The sequence below is a fragment of the Macrobrachium nipponense genome, chromosome 1, assembly GCF_015104395.2.
Source record: "Macrobrachium nipponense isolate FS-2020 chromosome 1, ASM1510439v2, whole genome shotgun sequence".
Classification (NCBI taxonomy): Eukaryota; Metazoa; Arthropoda; class Malacostraca; order Decapoda; family Palaemonidae; genus Macrobrachium; species Macrobrachium nipponense.
The window spans coordinates 72,088,536-72,108,535 of NC_087200.1; the positions used below are offsets into that span (position 1 = coordinate 72,088,536).

At 37.1% G+C, this 20,000-nt stretch overlaps 1 protein-coding gene across 1 annotated transcript; it reads left to right on the top strand.

Moving 5' to 3' along the window:
- The first annotated feature begins 1,324 nt into the window (after nucleotides 1–1,324).
- On the top strand, nucleotides 1,325–4,805 carry LOC135219380 (uncharacterized). Its single transcript, XM_064256106.1, has 3 exons — nucleotides 1,325–1,459; nucleotides 2,615–2,950; nucleotides 3,817–4,805. The coding sequence occupies exons 2-3, from the start codon at nucleotides 2,619–2,621 to the stop codon at nucleotides 3,926–3,928; spliced, it is 444 nt and encodes a 147-aa protein (XP_064112176.1). The 5' UTR covers nucleotides 1,325–1,459; nucleotides 2,615–2,618; the 3' UTR covers nucleotides 3,929–4,805.
- The last annotated feature ends 15,195 nt before the right edge of the window (nucleotides 4,806–20,000 follow it).

Here is a 20,000-nt window from a genome sequence, read left to right on the forward strand (position 1 = left end):
CCGTATAAGCAAACAAGCAAGAAATACAAAGGGAAAACCATAATTGAATGCATAATCTCCGCATGGTTACGTTGAACATTTCTTATTTGATATTGGTAATAAATAGGCCTCTGTGAATGCTTACTTTTTTATTTCAAAGGGACCTTCTTGAGAAAAAGCGCGCGTCTCTAAATCAATAAAGCACTTGGTTATGTAATGCATCCAAATGCGAACACTTTTTCCCATAACATTTATAATAAAAAGTCAGACATTTCTTCAGTTAACCATTGCCACTATTATAATTCGAAAAATTTACAAACACCATCACCTAAAGTTTCTGGGTCTCATGAGTTATATGTGCTATTCATATCGGGAAGTATCGGCAAATTTATTGTTGAACTTTCACTACATTCCCTTTGATGTAAAATAGTTCTTAAGACAGTTATGGTTGGTGACGATCACATGCTCAATAGAAGCTCTACTGCTTCCTTGAAATTCATCATTTAATTAATTTACTGGGATGTAGTATAAAATCTAGGCCAAAGGCCAAGCACTAGGACCTATGAGATCATTCAGCGCTGAAAGAGAAATTGGGGGTAAAAATACTTGCAAAGTGTAACAAGAGGAAAACCTCTTAGTTGCCCGGGAAACAGCTCTTAGGAGAGGGTGGAAACTAAGATAAAGGAAAGATAATATGAACGGAGGTACAAGAAAAGGAATGTCAGTAGTTTTAGCTAGGGACCAAAAGGACGCTGCAAAGAACCTTAAATAATGTCTACGGTGCACCGCGTGATGCGTATTGACAGCACTACTCCTCTACGGGGCTGATAATTAAATTATCAGTTTTGGGTACAATCAGTTCACTGCTTCATTTCTGCAATGCCTACAGTGCACCGTATGATGTGCACTGACAGCACTACTCCTCTACGGGGCTGATAATTAAATTATCAGTTTCGGGTACAATCAGTTCACTGCCTCATTTTTCGTCGCTATGTTTAATCGCATGGCTGCTTTTATTTTGGCGGGAACATACAGATGAAATCAATGACCTTTTGGCTTCCCCACCCAAGCTACTAGATCAGAAAGACAAAGAATAACGAAATAATGATAATATAAACAAGACGCATCGAATCATGCGTCAGCAATTACAAATTGTTACGCCTCTCGCTCCACTCACTATTCCTTTCAATCCTTTCGTTTCGTCTGTTACGTAGGATCCCAAGGACGATGGGCTTCCTGTGCTCTCCCTGTCACCCTTCCCGAGGCGTCATAGAGCTCTGTTTCCCCGTCGGCACGTCCTGTTGGGCGTCACTGAGCTCGAAAGAGTCCCGGATGAGGTGTTCTCGTAAAGACCTTTCATTCGAGAGAAGGGGAGTATATATAAAGGCTCTCGTTCATGAGGTCACCTATCAGTCACCTTCCAGTGTCTCAGCTGATCACACTGACTACCTTGCATCTCATACACTCGTAGCTCCCATAGGTATTATTTATTATCAGTAATGGCTGTGTGTGGATTTTTTTTTTTTTTAGCTTTTTTACTAACTTGCTTTCCATATATTCATACTGTCAACGGGTATTATAACAATATATATTTTTTTTCTTTGTTCTCTTTCTAACATTTTTGTTGTAAGGCGTTTATAATCTGTAGAGTTATTTTAAGATATTTTTCCCCAAAGGTATTCTGTAAAGTGTAATTGTGTTTTCCCTTTATATATAACAGTGGTTTACCGATAAATATTAATTCTTTAAGTTTTCCTTAATATATCCTGTTTTCTTCCTTTTTTATCCAGTTGCCAATAATTCGTTTCGAGAATTCATAGGATAACGAAAAAAATTAATGAAATTTAAAGCTCTTTGTCACGAAACTCTCAAGCAAAACGACAGCTTCGCAACAAAACTGAAACCGCATTTTTCATTCTCTTTAGAAATCCCGATACACAACACCGAACTTTGGTATCATTGTTACAAAATAGTGGGCTATCATTTTTCTTTTCCTGCGGATTAAAATATTTACTGCACCGCTGATTTTGAAATGAAAAATCAGTGCACCTGAACCTGAAAAAGCCCAGCGTTCATCGGAGCGAGTGAAAATTAATGAGCTTTTCTGTGCTCTCGTTCACTGTTTGTTAATGCTTACCCTCCATTATCAGAGCATTAACTGTCTCTCACGTTATTTGAGCCAGCAGCCAATGATAACCTCGCTCATAAATCGGTTGAGAAAAAAAAAAAAAAAAAAAAGCTTATACGATCTACGACGATTTTTGCTTCTTTCCCGTATACGAGTGTATTGCCGTCATTGCACCTCACGGGGTACAATGTAGGCCTACTAAAAGCTGTTTGTTGCGTCCATTCGATCATAGATGCATCCACTTTTTACTTTAGCCTTTTACTTTACCTCCATTCCACTTCCTTTCTTCCAAATCTTTCTAGCCAACCTTGGTTTTATGTCCAAATTTCCATAAATTAATCAACAGATGTTTTTCAATAATAACGCTTTTAAATCGTAAATCATTACATTCATTGCAGTCGATTTTCTTTAAACAATCCCGTACAGACAGTCTTATGAAGGCTGAACATTTCAAATCAGTATTTTGATTTAATGATGGAATAATAATAAGAATTCGGCTTCGCCCAGCACGATGCCAGTCACCACCACCGCCGCTACCATTGTCGCTGCAGCATCCAGCCCGCACGTCGGCACCTTGATGAACAAGGTGGACGAGCAGCTACGAACCGCCGGCTACGATCTCAAGAGCTTCATCAAGTCCATCGACCTCCACACCGTCGGCTTCCTCACCCTCCTCGTCGTGGCCGCCATCTTCCTCTTCGACCTCCTGAACTACGGCTACTCTGCCTACCTCGGGAACACGTCCTCCTACAGCTCTTACGGCAGGAGCCTCGTCACCAACGCGGCCAAGGTCTGGGACCAAAGGGAGCAGCTGGGATTCAACAACGTCATTACTCGTGGCAGGTGAGAGGGGGAATTTTCAGTTGATAGGACATTGATACTGGCTGCTTTAACAGTGAAATTAATACTGTTTGTATAGGAAAAGGTAAGAAACAGTTTCAACATTCTGAAAGTGACTAAATAAGCCTCAGATTCTGGATAACTTCCGAAATATTTTGTGTATAAAAAATAGTTAAAATTCAAGTCGAATAAAATAAAAACAGTCACTGTCCAACTTAGTTGACGGTGGTATAGGTATACTAGAACTGGGTAATTATGGGCCATGTCTTCTAGGAAGTTCCATAGTTCATAAAAACTTAGTCGCAAATTTTATAAAGAGCAAATTGCAGCTTTATGATTATTTTCATGAAGTCTATTCATCACCCAACTTTGGGTCAGTTACACAACAGCGAAATTACTCAATTTCCGGCTTGAAAAATATTCGGTAATAACACCACCAACACCTTTGCAATGATGGAATATATGAATTCCTTTGACATAACGTTGCATCATACTTCATAATGAAGGACATACAAGAGTTATTTCAAACTGGTTAAAGTACAATGGCGTGAAATTAAGTGATAGTGTCAGTGGCAGAAGTGATGATAACGGTTCTAATAACAGGAAGTGGCGACGCTACTTTCGCGAGCGAAAATAACTGGAATGATTTTCCTATACACAAACTAAGGAAATAGTAATATTGGAAATATATGATTAATATTTTACAGTAAGGTCAATAGTTGAGAATAAGTAATTCTGGTTATTTTTGTAGCGCAATGCATGTCAAAAGTTAAAACTACAGCTATGAGCTTTGAAAGCCATGTTAATCCCCATTTTAGAGAATAACAGTAATACAAAATAACAGTTAAGTTTTTTTTTTTCACTTTCAGCCGCGGTCTCGACTCCATGACACAAATTCTGGACTCTCTAGCGGACGCCGTACTCAAATACGAAGGAGAAGACAACAAGGTTGAGAGTTCAAGGCAATCGAAGGACCTCTGAGAGATGAAACCCCCGTAACATAAGAAGTGAATTTCCATATTTATGAGTTAAATCATCCTTAAATTACAACACACACCCGTTATATACTGAGTCATTCATCACAGATCATATGACACCCATTATCTGTAAATTACCTTCGGATGGAAAGCTTCCCTTGAATTCTGCAGCAGAGTTTACCTTATTTACAAATCCTACTGCCTCTGCTACGGCTGGCAGGACAGACAACGTTTACATACATTCTCTTTCATTTTTGGCATATTTCCAACAACGTTTCCAATTGAGCTCCTGCAATATATTTCTGACACGAAAGCGTCATTCTTTTGGAAATCGGTGCATAAATGCACAACTAACAAGTATAATAACCAGTTGCCAGGTTCAAACCATTCATTTCATCTAAATAAAATCCATTACAATCTTATGAACTTGCGAGGTAAAGAAAAATAATGTTTTTATAACGGAAACTCTCCCACCAAAGCAGCAATTCTTTTGTAACTAAATTTTCAGCGTAGCGGAGCTTTTACACGGAAATCATTCATCAGAACCTGCTGCATCAGATGAAATGGATATATTCAGAGTTGTATTGAATCAAATTTGTTCATTTTATACAGATATATATATTTTTCTCTTTATTTTTCATTTAGGACAGCACAGGTCGAGGTATTTTTAATTAAAAAGAACATATCCAATTCGCTGCAATTCCATTTTATTTCACAACATACTGGGTTATTTATAACGAAAATTATAACATGCATACTTTGCTGGCCAAAATGATTTGCATGTTGTCATTTGAAGGTTTCACTTGTTATTATTTATTTGCTTCAGTGCATTGTATTTTTGTACATGAATAAAATAACAGCTTTTAACGCCCTAAAATTATTCTTTTTGTTTCTCACCCTTTTGATTATTTTTATAATATTGTAATACATAATTATGTGACCCTTAATAATTGACGGACACGGCATGGTGATGACATTAAAATTACATCAGCATTGCATTTATTCTCCATATTCACTTATCCTTTCTTTATTTCTACAAAAAAAAAACTACGTAAATTTGTGAAAAAAGGGGATTCTCCCCAGTCGCATAAAAAGGATCAAGAAACGCAAAAGACTCCACAAATAGGAAATCATTTCATGTGTCCTCAGCAGATATTGCCCTCTGTTGGCACACATTCAACAAATATACCTTAGGATGACCAGTGACGGAGAAACGATAAGCTGTGGATCGTTTGTCATAACAAGACTCGAGATTCATGACAAATATTCTTTTTTGCATTTTTAATAATTGATATATGGAATTATCTTACCCCGACAGCGAGGTTACTAACGGATGTTATTGTATTTTGTGTCCGTTTTTCCGAAGTTTCTTGTAACAAAACACTAATGGATTTTCGTGAAATTTTGTGTTGAGGTGATTATGGGTTTATGACAGATTAGATTAAATTTCAAGATTGATATACTTTACGATGCAAGTCAATTCTTTTAGACATTAAAAGTGTGTTTATATAGGCTCTTGACTCTGGATAATTTTATTCTTGAAGAAAAAAAACCTACAAATGTGACGTCGAGGTAGTTAAAAACATTTTGGTAATACTCGGGGTAAAATGGGGAAAAAAGGCGTTTTTGTACATCAGGATAGGCCAACTGTATGTAGCATATTCAAATACTAACCTGATTCTCTCTCTCTCTCTCTCTCTCTCTCTCTCTCCAGTACCCAAACAGACGAGCAGACACATACACACAGCCAGATCCATCGTAATTTAGTCTAGAAAATGTTTGCATGAGTATTTTAAAAATTACGCATTGTGTAGATAGATCATCAAATCAACACCTCCACACTTTTCCTTCTCATATCCAGATAGCAGTGCTTGTAAACATAGTAATTTGAATAATCAGAGGCCGTATCCAAATTCAACCCTTGTACTCACTCCACAAACCAGGCATTACCTCACCTACGCTATTACCTCACCTACCCTAATGTTTAAATCCCTTGATACGCCCGGACAGAGAAAACAAACGGTCATATGGAAAGTAACATTGCTTGATATAACATTTAACAAAATAGTCAGTCGTTCTTCCCAGAGTACGCTCTAATGATTCCAATCAATGCAATATCCTCCAATAGCCCTTCCATCAATGTTAGCCATGCAGTTTTTAAATACCATTTCGGGCCATTCAGTTATTTTGCATGAAATTAATTGCCAGAAGCAACTTCACCATGAATCGGATTAATACCAAACCTGCTGTATACAAGCAGGAGCACATGCAAGTGTAATTCTGAATTACAGAGTTACTGGTAATGCATCCGAACGAAATGGAACGCAGGGACATAGTACAACGTTTATTAAAGTAAGTAATATACCGAAATTGGGCGGAATCGAAAACAATATTGCTGTGCGTGTTTATCGTTTTCTCTTTGCAATAATACAGGTTTTGCTTCGTTTAATTCTGTGTGGTTATGTTTGATGAATGCTGTCCAACACTGTGTGCTAAATTCTCTCATGCATATAAAGCCATTAATCCCAAAACGAAAAAAATACTGAACTAAGCATTTTTAACCAGGCTTAATCTTGCATTTTTCATTAATAAAATATAAAACAGAGTTCCCTATTAAAGAACAACATTTATCTCTCGCTTATGTATACACACACACACAGCACACACACACACACACACACACACATATATATATATATATATATATATATATATATATATATATATATATATATATATATATAATATATATATATAATATATATATATATATATATATATATATATATATAAAACGTTTATGTATACACACGTGTGTGTCAAATAGCTGATTCCCTTAAATGAAATGGCTCAGTTGTAAAACAAACCCGTTCCTACAGCTTTCACGGCATTTGTTCTGTAACTGTCATGAAAACGAATAAAACACTTATAAAACTACAAAACTCAAAAATAACAAAGAAGCCTTGTCTCTACCTCACTGACATATCCTTATAATTCATTCATCGCTTTATATTTTATTTTCTTTCCCACTTGTCTTTTATTAATGCGCCATTGTACACAGTAAATTTTGCATTTTCCCTCTTAACACCTCGCTGTTCCTAACACTTTTTTTTTATTATACCTAATACTTTTTTTTTATTATACATCACTTTCACCTGTCTTTCTTCGAGCGATTTTTCTCCCCACATTACCCAAACACTACAACCCACCAACCCACCTTTTTACCCATAGAAACTTTCCCTATGATGCAAATATTGAATTTGTTTTCATTTTAACTTTTTTTCTTAATCAACGTGGCGACATAAAGCAATTTTGCCTCACACTCAGTTCAATGCATTATCTATGTTTCTTGCTGCACACTTTCACCCAAGATTTAACGTTATCAAGAAAATTCTAGTTTTGAACACATCAGCATCATATGACGTCACTGGGCCGACGCTCGCAACATACAGACCTTTCCCTTTACTTTCAAAATCATCTTTCATCTGCTTTACAACGAACACTGGACGGACCCTAGCACTTCCCCACGCAAATCAGTCGTACTCCTCTTTTGTTGAAATTTCCGTCACTTGTCCTACTTTCTCGGTTAACACTTCCATCCATAATCCCAAGAAGGGTGATATATTCATGTCGCCTAAATCTGCTGTTTTCCTTTCACAGAGAACAGTCATTGCCCTCGCGCATTCCTCTGAGACCTTTCACTTCTCGGGTACAAATTACACACCTCAGAAGCCCACACAATTGAACCGTCCCGTTGTATATTCATATGAAACTGCTGTGTATATCCTAAAGAAGCGCATCTCTGTGTTCTTAAAATTTAAACAAAATAATTACTTTTACTAAGAAATAATTATCACAGGCCTAGAGACAACGCAACATTACTATTATTTTTATTTTACTCCAACCGCAAAGTTTTCTCCAAAGAACTCAGCATTATTTCCTGGTGGATTAGTTGTTACCTTTGATTATGACAAATAAGTAAGTCTACATCTCACCATTATAATGAATTTTAAATGTTATGAATAATTCGATATATGAAATACTTATATATTTTTTACACCAAAGAGACTCAGTTCGTCTGTTTTTCTAGCAAAGAAAGATTTCCAAAAGGCAAGACTACGTTAGCAGGCCAATAGCCTATTATATAGCAGAACATCGATCTCAACAGTAATCTAATATTCTAAAGCTATGTTAAAGAATAATAAATATGAGGGAAATCGATCAATGAACTGGTGAAAGGTGTGACGTATTGTGTATAATTAAATGAATGAAGTCATTAAACGGTTAATTACCGTACAATGCAATAAAGGTAACTAATAGTTCACAACAAAGAAACGTATCAGCTATACATAAAATATCCTCTCTCAAATGCAAGATGGCCAGAAAAAATCCAAATCACTTCCGCTTCTTCTGTAATGCCACACACAAAAGAGGTCACCGCCACTAAAGGCAACATTATCATCGTCCTCCGCTGGAGGCAGCCAGACCTTTCCTGTTTCCCTGCCCACCTTACTTTCAAAGGGTAACGTAAATGGATGAAGCTCCCAGCTTGTGTCCTCGCTCACATACTACACACAAACCCAAGTGGACATACTTAATTATATAATAATATATAATATTATATATATATATAGATATATAATAATATTATAATATATATAATATAATTATTATAATATATAATATTATAATATATATATTAATATTATAATATTATAATATATATATAAGGTGGACAGGGGAAACACTAATATATAATATATATAATAATATATATATAGAATATTATATATAATATATAATATTATATGATATAAATACTTATTATTATATGTTTCCCTGCTCACCTTACTTTCAAAGGGTACGTAAATGGATGAAGCTCCCAGCTTGTGTCCTCGCACACATACTACACACAAACCCAAGTGGTCTTAATATATATATCATTATATATATATATAATATATATATATATATATATATATATATATATATATATATATATATATATATATATAGTATATTAGTATATACCCCTTACTGTTTTATTACATGAAACACTAAACCTACCCCTAAATCATCCTCCTAACTAAACCAAAATACACCCCCACTAAACTTAAACACACCCCTACTTAAATAAAACACCACCATTAAACCTAGGCACACCCGACTACACCTAAACACATTCCCACCTACTAAACCTAGACACTTCCAAACTAAACCAGAATACATCCCTACTAAGCCTAAACACACCATCCACTAAACCTAAACAAACCCCCCCAAATAAATGTAAACATAACCACCCACTAAACATAAATCTATCACCAACTAAACCTAAACCCCTGAACTTGAACACACCCCAACTTACACACCTAAACAAACAACCCTCAACTAAAACCAAACCAAAACACATCTGCCAGTAAACCTAAGCACAAAACCTAAACACATCCTCCACTAAACAATAACATCCCTCCCACTAAACCTAAATGCACCCTCCACTAATCTTTAAATCACCACCTACTAACCACCTAAACCACAAACAATCACCCAAAACAACCTAAAATCCCTCCCACTAAACCTAAATGCACCCTCCATAATCTTAAATACACACCTACTAACACCTAAACACACATCACCCAAACACCTAAATACCCTCCTCACTAACCCTAAATGCACCTTCTGTACCTAACTCACCACCACTAAACTTATACATAAACCTCACTAAATCTAATCACATCCCTCACTAAATAAAATGTTCCGCCACTAAACCTGAACACATGCCCTTCCAACTAAAGCTAAACACACCCCCAACTATACCCGAATATATCCAAGAAAAGCACACCCCCACAAGACCTACACAAACTAATAAACGTAAACACACCCCACTAAACCTAAGCACAACCCCACTAAACCAAAACACACACCAACTAAACCTAAAACACATTACCTGCTAAACCTAAACACTACACCTAAACCAGAACAAACCACCACTAAACCTAAACACACCATCCATTAAACCAAAACATCCCTCCCACCAAACCTAAAGAACGTCCCTATTAAATGTAAACACACACCACTCACTAAACCTAAATATATCCAAACACACCCATACTAAACCTATTCGCCCCCCGAATTGAAATAAACTCCCCTAAACCTAAAAACACCAACACTGGACCAAACCACACACTTACTAAACCTAAACACATTCCCATTAAACCCTAACATTCCTCCCACCAAACCTATAAACATTCTCCTTTTAAGATGAAAGCCCCTCCCACTAAACGTAAATGCACCCTCCATTAAACCTAAACACATCCCAATAAACCTAAACATACACACCTAGAAAACCTAAACACACACTTCACTAAACATAATTGCACCACCACTATACCTAAACTCAACCCCAAAACCCTAAACAAACACCACCCACTCAACCTAAAAACACCCCTCACTAAAACTAAAGGCATTCTCACTGTGCCTAAACTCACCCGCCTAACCCTAAACACACGCACCCCACTAAATGTAAATGCACATCCACTAAACCAAAATACACCCTCAGTAAACGTAAACACACACCACCCACAAAACCGAAACACGCCCCTCGCAACTAAATGCAGCCCCCTTGTACCAAAATTCACCATGTCTAAACCTAAACACACACCACCCACTAAACCTAAAAACACCCCTCAGTAAACCAAAGGCATTCCCACTGTCACTAATCTCACCCTCCACTAAAACTAAACACACTCCTCACTGAACCTAAATGAATCCTCACCTATAACTCAACACACACCCCTGCTAAAGCTAAACACACTCCCACTAAACCTAAACATACCAACACTAAACATAAACACACCCACACTAAACCTAAACACATTCTCCCAACGAATCTAAACACAGCTCCACTTCATCTAAACACACACTCCCACTAAACCTAAACACATACCTTGATAGAATTAATAATAACAGGTAAGGAAAGCCTTATCAATAACATATTTCTATGGTCTCGAGCACATGAAATGAGGTATGATAAACCCTTAGAGTATAATAACCACACAAGTTACAAAGTGAAGGTTTGAAACCTACCTTATTATCTAAGTTGGGTTAAAAGATGGCCACGTGCCAAATTTTGTCAAGATCGGTCGAGCAGTTAGGATTTCTATGGCACATGGACAAACTAATATCTAAACGCATAAACATTCTCACTTTTATATATAAGATATATATATATATAAATATATATATATTATATATATATATATATATATATATATATATATATACTATATATATATATGTAAAACGTGTACCATGCCCTGATGGTAATATAGTCAAATGTTCCAAATGACAACATAGCATCATTAAAAGTTCATTAAGTCAGTGTAAATGCAAATTTATCTAAATTCGACTGATACAAGTATAAGCTGAAATAAATTCTACTCTCTCCAGACATGCTACTGGTCTAGTGTTAATAAATATACCTTAAGCAGTATATGAACACGTCTTTGCTAATATCAATTAGAGAAAGTGATGGTCTACATTGGAATTAGCTGTCATATATATATATAATATATATATATATATATATATATATATATATATATATATATATTACTAGATGACCAATCATGGCCATTGCCGCGAATACTCTGAATGACAGTCAATATACCTTGGAAAGGAAGTTACATGCGTTTGGCTTTGATTAACATGTCACTGCTCAACAGAGACACCCCATTAAACCTAAACATATGCTCCACTAAACCTAAACACAGCCCTTTATACCAGAACACACCAGCACTAAACCTAACCCCACCATCCACTGAACATAAACCCCCCTCCCACCAAACCTAAACACACCCACAATAAACATAAACACACACCACCCACTAAATCTAAATGGATCCCCACTAAACTTAAACACACCCCAACTAAACCTAAAACACTCCCCCACTGAACCTAAACACATCCCACTACACCAAAGCACACCTCAATAAACATAAACATCCATCCACTGAACCTGAACACCCCTCCCACCAAACCTCAACATACACACTCCACTAAATATATACACCTCTACCACGATACCTACTCGAACCCTCCAATCAAGCTATATGCACCCTCCACTAAACCTAAACCCCCAACTAAACTTAAACATTCACCACTCACAAAACCTAAACACTACCCTCACTAACCTAAATGCAACCCCTTGTACCTAAACGTACACCATCACTGAACCTAAACACACCTCTCACTAAACCTAAGTGCAACTCACACTATACCTAAACATACCTCCTCTACTATATATAGCTAAAGAGCCCCACCAAATCTAAACACAAAAAAACTAAACCTAAAGACCCCCTAAATCAAAATACACCCCCTAACCCTAAATACACCTCCACTTAAATGAAACACCCCCCTAAAACTAAGCACCACCCCGCAAAACCAAAACGCATCACACTAAACCTAAACACACCACCTCTAAACCTTAACCACCCCTACAACAAAATCTGTACTCACTCCTCACTAAATGTATACACACACACTCACTAAACAGAAATGCAAACCATCCTTACCTAAACATGCCCCACTAAACCTAAACACCCCTTGAATCAAAAACCACCCACATTAAACCTAAACACATCCCCACTAAACATAAGCACACAAACACTAGACCTAAAAACATTTACCACTAAACCTAAACACCCTCCCCACCAAACCTAAACACATTCTTCACCAAACCTAAACAACCCCCTAAACCTTAATGCACCCTTCACTAGACCTAAACACACCACCACTAAACCTAAATACACAAACCCAAAAGATCTAAAAACATACCACCCATAAAACTCAAATGCACACTCTCCCTTTTGTACCTAACCTCACCACCACTAACCTCAACACACACACCCCCTAAACCTACACACACCCCACAAAACCTAAAAACATACCACCCACAAACCTTAAATGCACACCCACACCCTTGTACCTAACCTCACCCCCACTAACCCTCAAAACAAACCCCCACTAAACCTAAACATGCCCCTCACTAAAATAAATTGCATCATCCCCACAGTAGGGGAGGGAGGTGAAGGTGAGTGGGAAAGGGAAAGAAGGGGAGGGGTAGGGGAAGGGGAGTGGAATAGGGAAGGGGAGGGGAGAGGGGTTTTAGTCCTATCCTAGCTTACCAACCAGGCTTGCCGGGAATACTCTAAATCAGTGTTGTCCAAACATTTTCGCCTAATTGGTACACCCCTTTAATTACCTTCTCCTACTGTTATTATCCCCCGCCCCCCCCCCCCCCTCTTGCCCACCATGGCTGACCAAACTCAGTTCTATTTAGGATAATCATGCAAATAGTATATTAATTATGAAAAGACTGCATTATAGGAGTGTTGGTCAATAAATTCAAATTTATTACACAAATAAAAATTATGATTTAATAACAAAATGCTTGAAAATTACTTACACGACTTAATGTGAGATGTGAGGCTGAGGTTCACTGATGGGATGTTTCTGTTGTGTGTGTGTATGTGTTCCTTGTTTGTTCACGTACCCTCATGATCTATTTGCGTACTCCCAGGGGTACGTGGACCCCAGTTTGGGCAACACTGCTCTAAATGACAGTGGATCATTTACCTTGGAAAGGAAGTAACACTTGGTGCGGTTTAGATTAACATGTCCCAGATAAACCAAAACTTACCACCCCCTAACCTAAACAACCCTTAAATCAAAACTTAAAAACACACCACTGAACCTAAGCACACGCCCTACTAAACCTAAATGCCCACAAATCAAAACACACCCACCCTCAACACATCTCCCCCACTAAACCTGAACACATCCCCTAAAAAAGAACACACTCACACTAAACCTAAACACACACCACCCACTAAACGTAAGTGCACCCCACTAAACCTAACCATGTCCAATAAACCTAAACACATCCTCACTAAACCTCAACACACCCTTACTTAACTGAAACACCCCCTAAACATAAGCAAACCTTCAATAAACCAAACACATCCCACTAAACCTAAACACACACCCCACTGAACCAGAACACCCCCCCAAAACCTAAGCACACCAACCACTAAACTTACACCCACTCCCACTACACCAGAACACACCCCCACCAAACCCAAACACACTCCCAATAAATGTAAACACACACTAGCCACTAAATCTATATGCACACCAACTAAACCTAAACACATCCCCCACTAAACCAAAACAAGCTACTAAACCAAAACACATCCCCCACTAAACCTAAACAAGCTACTAAACCAAAACACATCCACCACTAAACCTAAACACACTCTCACCTAAACTCACAAACACCCACAAAAAATTAAACAGACCCCGCCACTAAAACCCTTAAAATTGCCCCCCTCACTGAACCTAAACACACAAACTCCAACACCACCTCAACACATACCCCACTAAACCTAAATGAACACCCCTGTACCTAAACTCACCCCACACTAAACCTAAAAATTTACCTCTAACTAAACCTATACACACCCCTTGCTAAACCAAAATGTAACCCTACTATCGGCCAGGGGAGGGGAAGGGAAATGTGAAGGGTAGGGGAAGAGGAAGGGGGAGGGGATGGAAGCCCCAGAAGCCTCCAAATGCGACAACGGTTTCTGACCAGATCCAACATTGTTTACCCTTTATCTCTATAATAATTTTTGGTATCCATTACATATCACTCAATTATTCTTGATCCTATGTTCAGAAATGGAATTAGACAAGCACAGGAAAAAATATATATCATTATCATTATAAAGTGAATAGTGTGATCTTCCTAATCAAATTAAAAAAATACATTAAATGTTAATAGTAGAACAAGGGAAAATAACAGTCACTGTTAAGTTAAAATCATAAGAAAAACAATCTACGATTTTGGTTTGTAACGACCAATATTCATTATATATATTCCACATATATATATATATATATATATATATATATATAGATATATATATAAATATATATATAAGATATATATATATATATATATATATATATATGTGTGTGTGTGTGTGTGTGTGTGTGTGTGTGTGTGTAAATTTTTCACCTGTACTGAAGGTGTTCAAAATCAGGACAAACTATCGTTTCAAGTGACAACTACTGTTTTGTTTTGAGGTGAAACTCAGTAAAGCCTCCATGGCAGATACCACCTTCACAGTGTTGACAAAACACATTGCGCGAACCCTTTTGTCATGAATAGCTAATCTGCAGTCTACCACATGGGATGCGTTACCCACTGCTTCGGTGAGCGAGGCTTCTTGTATTTTGTTTCAAATGTGACCGTTTCTGACATAATTTAACCGGGTCACGCATTTGAAACATGTGTCCACATTTTATATATATATATATATATATAATTTATATATACATAGCATATACCCGTATGTAAAATACGTATGTATGCATATGTGTGTGTGTGGTGATTGTAATAGCCACTATATTACCTGGTCGTCAGTCGGCGCTCACGTGTTTCTACGTGTCTCGTGAGTTAACCGACGACTTTTACTTTCCTTGTATATAGGTACCACTTTTGTAGACAGAGTTCATTAAATGAATTTTTCATTTCTGGTTTTTCTCTAATTCACCTACATTAACTTATTTAAGTGCAACTATTTTCACAAAAATACATAGTCATTGGTGTGGGTGTGCCTCATAGGATAAACATTCACTTCGGCTAAAGTCGGTTTCATTTCAATGACCAGTCACGGGTGAAAATGTGGCACATGCGCATTGGTAGCAAATGATTTTCTTACACGGAACGTTTCCGATCTCGTTGGCTTATCGCGATAAATACTACACTATTTCTTCAACAACATAGTTCAATACTTATATATACAAAGAACCCTCGCCCTTTCTATATAAATCATAAACATGCCCATTTGCACCGATATTATACCAACAGAGGCACTAAAAATCAGCTTGTATCAAACAGTCTGCTCCCATCGAACACAACCGAACGATGAGCTTTTAATAATAATGATTTAGCTTGCTCTCAAAAAGAAAAGAAAAAAAAAAACTCAAATTCATAAGAATTTCGGATCATTCAAACTATAAAAAATAACTTTATTACGATGCCACAGTAATATCTACGTCCGTGAACTGAAAAATAACCTTTAATATTTACCGGTAGAGCAAGTGTATGGACCATAGAAGCTAGGCCTATATACTACTGAGTCACCAAATAATATATTTTACTGGCCTTCCTTTAAGTAAATATTCATTCCACCTCAGCCAAAATTACTCTTTTATTGTAACCTTTATTTGTTTAACCTATCTAAGTAGGTATCGTTCTAAAGCCTTATTATGAAAAAATGTATATATATACTAGCTTTTTATGCCATATATATATCATCAACACTAGAGACCGAGGTATTATTGTGAGTTGTACGCTCAAGAAAAAATATATAAATATGCCGAGTACTATTCTGAAAATAAAACCACAATACCATTGTCATTATGCTATGCATTACCGGAATATTGCCATCTTCTCGCCAATACTGCAGTGGCTGTTCCATTCATATCACCCACGCCCCAGACAGCCTCATAGACAGCAGCAATAATTCACCCTACTCAGAGTATTAACCTACTCATGAATTTATATGCAGGAAATTATTGAAATGCCTTCACCTTTCATTCGCTATCACACAACCAGATCTCTATTTACAGTTAAATACAATGAGCAATGAGATAAAAAGTCATGATTTAAAGCCCATCGTTCTTTTACGTCTGATCTGAGAAAGCTGTTGACTATAGTAGTGTACATTCTTCTGGGACAATATATCTAATACGAACTGGATATTGGTACGGCAGCCGTATCCCGATCGCGGTAGATATTGGTACGCCAGTGAATTGCGCATGCGTCAATTTCAAGACTTCCTGCCACACAAATAACATAGTGTGGTGGGGGCACGGCAGATTCTGTCAGTGGCGCCGCATTGCACTTACTGTAGATACGCCAGTTAGCTGTATCCGTTTACCAGTTTGTTAATCATACTGTATTATGTGACCAGAGTACGGCTTTTAAGGCGGGACAGTCCCGCTTTTTGAAGATCTGTCCCCCTTTTTTTAGTTAGCAAAATATCCCACACACTTTTTTTTTTTTTTTTTACTTTTCCTGAATTTTTGTTTTGTCCAGCTTTTTTGGGCTACAATAACAAAACTATCCCTAATTTTAATGGAATAGTGCTGAAATCTTGTTTAATTTTGCCAAATTCACTAGCTGGTAAATTCTATCGTCTTCTCCGACAGCTGCAATACCCAATGAAGTGAATTAAAAGAATATTGAAGTGTTTAAAGGCGGCCCTTTGCAACTGTCGATGTCGGGCAGAATAAAGGGCCGAGAAAGTCACTAAAGGTACGATGGTAGTGTATATATTTATATATAATCCTCTTTGAATCTCCTCTTCGGAGTTCTTTTCAGGGCCGATTTGATCGTTCGTGACCTACGTATTATATACAATTTTTGAAAGTTTGAGTCTTCATAGATGTCTATGGCTTTTTTCAGCACGTTAAAGCCTGAAAACTAATGTATTATTCCGCGGTTCATGCATACTACGATATATTCATAAAAGCCTGTAACAAGACAACTTTTTGCAATTCACTTTCAAAATATAAAGGCAATCATACTGTTTTACATGTCCCTGAAATGTTCTGGCATTTTACTCATCAAATTCACATGTTTTGCTAACATTCACTTAGCTAAGGTTAACCTAGGCCTATACCTATGCAATGCTGCTTTACCGGTTTTCAGTTCCCTGCTCTAGCCTATAATACTTAAGACATTTCTTAATTGTAGTAACCAAATATTCATGTACTCTGGCTTTATACAACAAAAAATGAGGCATGCAAAATTTATCACAGGCCCTTGGCTAAGCTACTCACCGAAAGACCGCCAAACGTCTCTCCATTTTGATACTCGGTAGTCTTGATAAGGTGGGCTGACATTCACGGCTGAAATTCACTTTTGAATATTTTCCGACCGTTATTCTTCCTATCCAATTGCTATAACGCATCACGAGGAACAAGTACATTATGCAATCAGACCTCAAACCGTCAAACGTCGATTTATAATGCAAAATACTGACACGCTGGTGTCTGCTCCCGAAAACGTTGTTGAATAATGACCTTCTCGGGAGACTCACTCACACATTTGACTGCAAAACTCCGACACTGCTCTGCCTGGGCTTTCTTTCTTTCTGTATGACAGCACAAAGTATTCCTGAATTATGTGAATCACACATACTTTAGCATTTCGGCCTCAAACACCGATAAATACGGCAAAATACGTCTCATGTTTCATGACAACACACATCACAAGTCTGATTAAACCAACACTGAAGCCAACGCTCTGATTGGTTGTTATTCCGCGAGGTGGAATGAGACAGCCAATAGCAGGGTAGCATTCTGGTGATGGATCCAGGCCACCACACTTTCAGGTATGACGACAGTTTTGAAAATTGACGATCTTATATATAATATATATATATATATATATATATATAGATTATATATATATATATATATATATGTGTGTGTGTGTGTGTGTGTGTGTGTGTGTGCGCGCGTGTATGTTCGCGCGCGAGCGCTCCTGGCCCTCGTGAATGCGAATGTAAAGCATGTGATCATATGCTTGAAAATTTAGGACCCATCCAGCTTTGAATAATAATAACATTGGTGACGAGTTTGGTATCACCAAATCGTCAAGTCAGACGAAACGTGAATACGTGATATTATGAAATCAACGGAAATCGATGATGTGACTGTAATCTCCGAGGATCACCGAAATGGATTCATTAGAGCTTTTGTGTTGTGGTCGATGCTTTACATAATGGGAAAAAATCCCAGAAGCCCAAATGCATTCAAAGTTTTGATCGGATTAACATGAAATGCGAAAGGCTTACTTGTCTTGTTTTTTAATGCTCTTTTTTCATTAATTAGCATTACATTGTAATGCAAATTAACAGCCAGAGTTAAACTAGTAATTATGTGTCCTATCGTTGCTGCAATGATTTAACTGCATAATAAACGGGCTTAGAGCTACTTTGCTGACCAATCACTAGTTTTATCTTTTATCATGGATGTGATTTCTCTATTTGCTGTTATTTTTCATTTAAAATTGGTAGTTTTTAGTTCTCATTTTTATTTAGAGCAGTGGTTCTTAACCTGGGGTACTTGTACCCCCAAGGGGTACGAAACCTTAAACCTGGGGGTACGAGACATGATAGCCAGTGCAATGGTACCGTTTGAACATCATCATTAATAAGAAACAACAGCAAAAGAGCCACTAAAAATGTGTTGGTGATTATGTAGCATTACTCATATTAATGATATAATTTGCATTCATTGTATCCTCCTAATTGACACTTTTCATTTGAAATAAAGTACCTTTGTTCAGCAATTTAAAAATCCAATAATTTCTCAGCAAGGTTTGTATCACTAATCTTTTTCATATGTTTGTAAGGTATTTATATTGGATGGGGGTACGAGAACATTTTCTGAGATATCAAGGGGTACGGGCCTGAAAAAGGTTAAGAACCACTGATTTAGAGTAATCCCAATACCTATTGATATCACTTGTTTTCTTTTAATGAATTTGATTTTTTTAATAGATTCAAATAATAAATGTATTAAAATTATCCACGTAGAGGTTAGTGCCATCAGCGCACCTCACCTGGTGCACCATAAGTATATTACTTACGGTTCTTTGCTGTGTCCCTTCGCCTAGCTGCAACCTCTTTCATTCCTTTTTTTTGTACATCCGTTCATATTCTCTTTCCTCCATCCGACTTACCACCCGCTCTATCAATTGTTTCAGAGTGCAAGTGTGAAGTTTTGCTCCTGTTGCACCTCCCAAGCCTTCTTACTGTCAATTTCCCTTTCAGCGCTGAATGGCCTCATAAGTCCCAGAGTTTGGGCTCAGACCTAAGTTCTATAATCCAATCCAATCCAACTAATAAAATTATAAGTTACTTTCAAATATAATTGAAAATTAATTGTTAGTTAAAATAAACTAACATGAATATTTCATTAGCCGCCTTGAGCCTTCC